Source organism: Sinocyclocheilus grahami, unplaced genomic scaffold, assembly GCF_001515645.1.
Source record: "Sinocyclocheilus grahami isolate Dianchi unplaced genomic scaffold, SAMN03320097.WGS_v1.1 scaffold398.1, whole genome shotgun sequence".
Lineage (NCBI taxonomy): Eukaryota > Metazoa > Chordata > Actinopteri > Cypriniformes > Cyprinidae > Sinocyclocheilus > Sinocyclocheilus grahami.
In genome coordinates, this window is record NW_015505577.1 from 488,762 (window position 1) to 497,679 (window position 8,918).

At 34.2% G+C, this 8,918-nt stretch overlaps 1 protein-coding gene across 2 annotated transcripts in view; it reads left to right on the plus strand.

Annotated features, from left to right (window-relative positions):
- The first annotated feature begins 7,610 nt into the window (after positions 1–7,610).
- LOC107550430 (WW domain-containing adapter protein with coiled-coil-like) overlaps positions 7,611–8,918 on the plus strand; it is a 33,530-nt gene continuing 32,222 nt past the window's right edge. The window contains exon 1 of one of the 2 annotated variants that reach the window (XM_016231699.1): positions 7,611–7,792. In XM_016231699.1, the coding sequence (XP_016087185.1) occupies positions 7,670–7,792 (123 nt within the window). In that variant the 5' untranslated portion in view covers positions 7,611–7,669. The remainder of the gene's footprint in view (positions 7,793–8,918) is intronic. The other variant, XM_016231698.1, reaches the window with a different exon arrangement.

Consider the following 8,918-nt stretch of genomic DNA (forward strand, 5'->3'; position numbering starts at 1 on the left):
AGAAGTCAAAACTGATTAAATCCCCATGAGAAATATTAAAAATTAATGCAATACAGAAATTTCAAAGTTAAGGCATAGATGCAGGTCCGCAAAATGCTCATTGGGTCAGCGGGGTCAGAAAAAAACAGGTGGAGCAGAAAAGACGCATGTTAACTGCAAACGAATTAAGAATTAATGTGATGAATTAAGTGTGAAACCATCAGGAAACTTTTAGTCTCCAGTGCCACTATTTTCAAGAACTGCAACCTCGAGTCTCCAGAATTACAAGGTGTCAGGTTCTTCTCAGAGACTTTGCTTGGGTAAAAAAATCCTAAAGAATGACCCCTACTAAATAAGAATAACATTCTGAAGTGTTGTGAAATACATGAAGACTATTTTTATAGGCTTTATGGACAGTTAAGTTGAGAGTGACTCTTGAAGGACCAGCACCACATCCTCTTGTACCACTGTTTGAAGAATTGATCTTCCAGAATCTGGCAGTAACTTCTAGGAGCTCATTTTTGTCAGTCTCTGCAAGACAGACTTTTCAGGATAGGAGATGGACTAAAAATGCACTCCCAAAACTTACTGCAACATGGAGCTAAGGAGAAAAATTTAGAACTTGAAAAATTGGAAAAACAGCTTAGTGAAAAGCGTTTACAGTTTAAAAGCAAATAGAAAGTCCTATTTTTTTATTCATTTTCTTTAGTTTTTTGCAGATTTGCACGTTCATGAAATATTTCTTTTTTTATTATATTTTTATTATTTTCTTGAGTTTATTTATTAATGAGTAAAGTCTCTTTTGAGTGAATGTGCAAATTTTTAATGTTACCAGGTTTTACCATGTTATTACAACATTTAACCACTTTTTATTAATTTAAAACTTTTAATCTGGACTACAACATGCCCTAGATATTGTTTGAAAGTGTTTTGATTCTTTATTGTTCGGTCACACTATACATTAGGGCTTCATTAGTTAACATAAACTGCCAATGTAAAATTCTTCTGAACATTCATTAATCTTAGATATTCCAGTATTTAATAACACGTTAAAAACTAAAGTTGCAACTGTGTTATTTAATGAGCTAACGTGAACTAAGACTTGAATTTTTAAACAAAGATGAATAACTTCTGTAGCAAATGTAGCTATTGCTCATTGTGAATGTTAATGCATTAACTAAGGTTAACTAATGAGGTCTTATTGTAAAGTGATACCTATTGGTCTTTATAATTCTTTTGCCCTTTAATCTGTGTACAACTTTTAACTTTATACATTTTTCTGTATTGCTTTATTGCATTTAAATATTCAGTTATTTTTGTTATAAGAAAAAAGTTATTAAACCTGTTATACTGTATTATGACAGCACTTTTTTTTTTAAACTAAATTTCAATATCGTGATAATACCGTATACCGTGATAAAAGCATTAGCAATTAATCGCAACATGAAAATTTGATACCGGCATATCCCTAATTACCAGTACTGACTTCAATGGATTTAATTAAATTCCTTTGAACACAACTGCTCAAAACAGTCTAATTTATGAAACCTACACATTCAAAACATTATTACTCTAAATGTAAATGTTAAGTGTAAGTGAAATGTTAAGTAATGGAAGGTCTTTCATGACACTACATATGCTGGGGTGTGAATTTGATAGGTGGTTGATATAAAATAAATATTGCTTTGAATCTGGTGTTCATGAAAGTGGGAACCCTGTTTGTTACATCAATATTAAAATAGCACAATTCTGCCTGATTCCTATAATCTAGTTATTATTTTCATAGTAATTATTGATATTAATATTATTATTATGTTATTAATTATATTCTATAGTGTTTTGTCTAAATTAAAAAATACTAAAATCTAAAATTGTAAATACTGCAACGTCAATTTGGGCATCACAGTAATAGTAGTATGTAATTCAGTATGTGAAATTGATATTAATTTTGATATTTGCTACCTTTACCTTTAACCATGTTAATGGGTAATACATTTTATAATTAAATCAGCAGATAACTGACATATTATTTCATGAATCCCTAGTTTGCTGTCTTGCATTTCAGAATTCTGTGTAATTAATGTAATTACTCTTGAAAATTGATGTTATTAACCAAAACACTATATGGAAGTTGTAGGATAACTACAACAAGGCTAAAATTAATCTTAAAGTTTTAAATAATTTTGAGAAAATGGTCTGATATTGATAATAGGCTTTACATGTTTTTATTGAACAGATTTAATTGCTAGATTTTAGTAAATCAAGCAGCATTAAAACACAGGATACTCTCTTGTGCTTCCTTCATACTGTTTTACTTTCTGTTATTGCCACAGCCACGAGGTTGCAGCAGGTGCACAGTATTTATTTTTGCATTTTATTTTGCATTGGCATTGCATTGACTTTGCATTGGTCTTTTCTCTGATACGTTGTGTTGCACATGTTTATACAATACTTTTAATTTAGTTATTTTCAGATATCTGGTGTATTTTCAGCCTTGGTGATATAGCATAAAAATATTCTACTAAGAATTAACTTTTTTTTCTCTCTCTCTCAATTGAACTGAAAAAACAACTACAACAAGGCTAAAATTAATCTTAAAGTTTTAAATAATTTTGAGAAAATGGTCTGATATTGATAATAGGCTTTACATGTTTTTATTGAACAGATTTAATTGCTAGATTTTAGTAAATCAAGCAGCATTAAAACACAGGATACTCTCTTGTGCTTCCTTCATACTGTTTTACTTTCTGTTATTGCCACAGCCACGAGGTTGCAGCAGGTGCACAGTATTTATTTTTGCATTTTATTTTGCATTGGCATTGCATTGACTTTGCATTGGTCTTTTCTCTGATACGTTGTGTTGCACATGTTTATACAATACTTTTAATTTAGTTATTTTCAGATATCTGGTGTATTTTCAGCCTTGGTGATATAGCATAAAAATATTCTACTAAGAATTAACTTTTTTCTCTCTCTCTCTCAATTGAACTGAAAAAACAACAACACAAGCCTAAAAAGTTGAATGTTATAGTGTCTTGTTGGTCACACAGTTAGGACGTCAGTGGAAACTACAGCTCATCATGTCATGAGGCCATGTTTCCACCACTATAAGCCTATAAACCAGCAGTCCAGTGTGTTAAATGGAAATCCAGAATATTGTCTTGTTTCAATGATTTATATTCTGCATGGTAGTCTGTTTTTGATCTTCTTAATTATGTTTCAGGTGTCAGTTCTTCTCCGCAAGAAAACTCCCATCATGCATCCAGTTCTCACCCTCATCCAAACAGAACGTCAGAGATGGTAAGTTTATTAGTCAGTGGGTTGTCTGAAAAACTAGCCTGTGTTAAGGAAACCTGTGTAGTTAGGTTGGTTTAAGGCTATGTCTACCAGACCAGATGCATTTATTAGCGATATATGAATGCTTACCACAGCTCTGCAATAGAGTTTACAGATATTCAACAAATACGGTAAATAAAAACTATGTAACCTTTTATTCAGGGTTGCAACAAATGTTATTTTTAGTATTTTATTAAAAAAAATAAAAAGTTACATCCTGCCTATTATTTTCCTCCAAACAGATTGTAAACTGAAGAATGTATATAGGTAGGCTATGTGATGCTTAGTCTGTAAACGGGGGTTAAAATATAAACATTTCTAAAGTTTTCCATAGTTAAGTAAAACAAAAGCACAGACTTGAAACACACTTTCACTCATCTAGATATGGAAGTTATATTCCACTTATTACACAATTCTCTGGAATACTTGATTCTGATTGGTTAGTCACAACATTCTGAGGTGTGTCACTCCCCAGTAACAGTGTTAACAATGCTGAATAACATACCACTCATCCACGTATCACAGACTTGCTCTTTCATGATAGTTTATGAAGTATATTTGAGACAGTCTACAGACTTTCATAGACAACCTAAGAAGTCAGGGAAGGTTTTGTTTTTTGTTTCGTTACAAGCTGCTCACACATTAAAAATAAAAAAGCGGCTAATACATGAAGATTCTTACATACAGCCCCTTTAACAGTTTAGTTAGAATTGTTGCACTCCTGTTCTTTTGTCGGTTTGACATGCATACAAGTCTCGCTTTCTGTCAGGACAAACTTTTATACAAAATGAAAACAAAGATGGAAATACTTTTGACTTTCGAACATTTACAGATTAAGGTTATAACTGTAATGTTGCTGTTTGTGCGTGAAAAAGATGTGCAATGTACAGCATGGTATAATCAATGATATAAGAAATCAAATACAATGCTGGACAATAATCAATCATTTGAAATCTATAATTTACATTTCTATAATCTATAATCACTTCAATTCAATCAATTTTTCCTCTGTCCATGCAATAAATGCACAGTCTCCGACTGCTCAGGTAATGTCGCCGGTATGACAGAGAGCCATTGAAAAACTACAGAAAAGCAAAACTACTTCACTTTAGCATTACTGGCCACGAGTACACTAAGGAGAGATCACACATCAGCTGCTCAAAAAATGTGTCAGTGAGACGAACGGAGCGTGAGCGCAATCCTGTGACAGTCGCAGGCGGTAAATAGTGGAGCGCGTGAAGGAGAGATGCAAGGGCACGAACACTGTTCAAGGTCTCCATTAATTCATGCTTGTAGTAATTTAATGTGTATATATTTTTAAAGCATTGAATCGCTATAGAAATCGCGATTCATCCGATTCTTAACGTTTTAAATCGATTACTGTCCGAAATCGACGATTCACGATTCAAAAATCCATGTTTCAAGATCGATGCATATGCATCATCAGGGTTTGTAATCGATGCATAGAGAAAATGAGTGAATCGTTTCACCCCTACTGTATGTGCATCCAAATGAGGTTTTGTGAGATACCATTCATATCAGGCGCTGTTTGTTAATTACATCTTTACAGTGTGCGCCAGTTTTCAGCAAGCAACAACGAACAAAATACAAGGCGATATGTCTGATTTGCAAACAAATTACTGTTCTTTTTTAATTTATGAAAAAGATTTTCCGGAAGCATTACATTAAATAATTTATCATTTATCATTTCCTCATTTCGCTTTGGATAAAGGTGTCTGCTAAATGTCCAAATGTAAATGTAAATAACTTATGAGTTAGTGGCTCAGACTCAGTTAATAAATTGTTTAGAGCTATTACTAAGTTTGTGACTGACTCCCTCATAGATTTTTCGCTCTTCTGATTCCAAACAAATTGTAAATTGTTTCTGTGGTGTATATTTTAATTCATGTGGGACTTTAAACAATCTTTTTACCAGTTGGTCAGATAGTATGACAATGTGTAAGTAAATATATTCATTCATAGCAGAGTTTTGTACTTTAATTGTATTTTGTATTTAAATCTACCATCTAAACATTTTACAAAAATATTATTTGTCATTGGTAAACATAGTAAGATCCACCTGTAAGGTTGAATTGAATATATGGGATATTCAAAGCACTGTTGAGTGCTTTAAAAAAAGAAAATAGGAAAAAATCAAACAAGTTGTCGATCACACTAATAAATCATCTTGACTCATCTGTGTTCAGGGATACCACAGTAATACAATTTGAACATTTTGTTGTGTGCTCATCATTTTACGGAGGACTTCTCTAATCTTGGCTTTTATCTTCGTTGCTTTTAATCTTCGTTATTTGGACTAACAAGCTCTCCGAAACACAACCTGTAAGTACTATTGATTAGAGCCTGACCGATATGGGTTTTTTGGGGCCAATACCGATATTAATCCCAATTACAGAGCGTCTTTTGTCTGGCGTTCTTCAAACATTACAGTAGACATATTTTGGTTTGCAAACTATTGTTTCATCAGTTAGTCACGCTAGCACTCGGCTAACATATCCACCATTATTGTTTTAAGTGTTTATCGTTACAGTTTAGCAGCTGAACTTTAGTTGTGGACACGATTCGCTTGCAAAAGTGTTTTTGTATTTTATGCCATTATTTTAAGAACGGATTGGAGCACTATATTATTGTTTTATGTAAAGGTGGCGAATCGTCAGTGGTAGCGCTCGCTAACTTGCTCAAGGACTCCTCTCTGTGCCAATCACAACAGACTTGGCCAGCTGACCAATCAGAGCAGAGTAGGCTTATGGAAGGGAGGGGTTTGCTCCGAACTTGCTTGGAAATAGGGATGTCAACGATTAATCGATGATCGATTAATTGTCGATAAGAGGATGCAATCAATTAAAGCTTTCGATGGTCGATTATTTTGGGCTGCGTGCGGCTCATGCACAAAACACGTGCGAGCGGCTGTGAGTGATGGTGACGGTATATAAATGCGTCATCATTCATTCATAATGTACAAATTAAGCTTTTAATGTGATTTAAACTTTAATTTAAAATAGAAACAACACAAAGTTCTTCAACATGGAAAGCAATAGAAATGTAGTAACAGTCATTTCCCCAGATAATTCTTTCATATCGGGCTCTGCGCTTTGCAGGGCTGCGGGACACAGGACAGATAGGCTATTAATTTCTACAACTTGTTAATTCGTTCCTACGACTTATTCATCTGTGGCCACTGTCCATGTTTCATTAATTTTGTTCCTTAAATAACCCATGATTTAACTAAAATGAGGTTACAAATTAATAAATTGAACGAATTCTTAATTCATGGCCATGAAATCTTTCATTTCCCTTCCGCATGTTTACCACAGTAAGAGATGCGAAAACATTGATAAAAAGTGAATGACAATAAAATAAACCTGCAAAATTAGAGGGTTAAACGGTGAGGATTTAGGAAAGAAACAATGCCTAAATATTATTGAATTTGTGGAAATTCGTGACCAACCGGCAAACCAGAACAAAGCCGCGTGAATGTAGGCTATATGGGCTCGAACGGCATCCAAAAAGCATGGTCGCGATGTAACATTTTCCAGCTAACCAATTATTCCTCTAATAAACAAAGCTTTTATACCACACTTGTCATAATCAGAGCTTATAATTTGCGCGGCGCTCCATAAACAAGTTTGTTTCAGCTGTTCGATCGCGCCGTCACCTCACGCGCACACACCCCACATATTCTAGCAATTCAAACTTACATCGCAGTCTGTTCATTAACGAAATAAAATAGCCAACCAAACATATAAAAGGTTACACTGGTCAGTTTAAATAGACAAGTATACTGGTCCACTCTGCTGTTATGCCAAGGACTTTTTTGCTCATGTGAAGAAGATGATCTTTTAAAGCACTGCTGTTGATGTGCCCTTTTTTAGGCAATATTTGAAAAATTTAGTTTTTAAATTAAATCTTAAAAATGTTTTCTAAATATTTAATGCATTATTTAATTATTTTACCATTAATAATTAACTTAATTTGTAGTTAACTAGTTAAGTTTTTAAATAATTAACCCTACTAGGCCGTTGGTGTCTGGGCTTATTTATTTTTAAATTACATGAGACTTTGTGACTTTCTGCACTTGCTATACTTCATACTACTGGATATAATGGTATGTCCCAGTCACTTCACACCTCTCCTAACTGATGTTGTGCTTCAATGCCACTAATCCACAATATCACAAATATGTGATATTTCCTAAATGTTAATTTAGCCAAGTAGGATTTAGTATATTTGGTATGTTGATGTATTGTTGCAAATAAGCTTATTTACTGGATTGCATATATCATTTCTATAACTCTGTTTCTAATGAACAGCTCAACAGTCCGGTCAGTCACCCATGTCATTAGCATCAGATGCCTCTTCACCGAGGTCATACGTGTCCCCTAGGGTCAGCACACCTCAGACCAACGCTGTCTCTAAACCCCTCCTCAGCTCTGCATCTCTCTCTTCACAACCAAAGGTCAGTAGTTACTAGTGGTTAGTCATTTCCTAAACTTTTCTGTTACAGTGGCCTCAGAAAATGTTTGGACATGTCATTATATTAAGCCGGGTGCACACTGTATGGTTTTGGCCACGATTTTGCCATCTGAGACAAATTTTGGAAATCCTAAATGACTCCTCTGATCCTAGGCTAAAATCTGAAGTCTTTGGTCATTAGTTTGACATGTTCACCGACAGCCAATTAATGACCGTTGCAGTTCAATTTGACCTCAGACGAAATTTGGAGCACTGTCCTGCAGTGTGACTACTCCTACGACGAACGTTTAATTGTCTTCATTTTCAAAACAAGCCATGGTCAAAATTAATGCTGGACTTTTTGTTTTTATGGTGCGTGTCCACTGGAGCAGAGCAAGTCCTTTTAATTCATTTATATAGATGTTACGATTATAACCAAACTGCAAGAAAATAAGGAATACGCCACACGCAACTGCAGCTTGACAATATTTAACTAAATAAGCGTGAAATGCGTTATCAGTATAAATGTATGGCAGTATGTCAGCAAATTAATGTAAGTACAACCAGTGACAACGAAAAATCCAGAAGGTAGATGGTCAAGACAAGAGACCCGTAGCCACTTTGTTCTTCTGTCACACTTGCATCCCGGCAGCTCGTCGGAAGTCTCAAGAGGCACCAACAAACAATAACGCGTGCCATGTCTGTTTGGCTCAGTCCCTTATAAAGCTAGTCACAGCAACTAGTCACAGTTCTGTTATCACTAGAATATCGCACCACTGGAAAAGGCTCTCAGCCAATCAGATGCCAGGACCATAAAGAACTGTTGTTGTAATATATATATATATATATATATATATATATACACACACACACACACACAGGCTTTTATCCAAAGCGACAAACAAAAGTGCTGTGCTGTGACAAGTCCCGGTTAGTCTTAACACAGTACAAGTAGGTTTTTTTTATAATAATAATATTAATAATAAATAGAAATAATTAAAAGTAGATACAATAGGAATAGAACAGAGAGTGTCAAGTTATTTTTTTTATATAATAAATTAAAATAAAACAAATAAAAAGAATAGAGAATGTTAGAGGGTCAATGTGTTTTTTGTGTGTGTGTGTGTGTG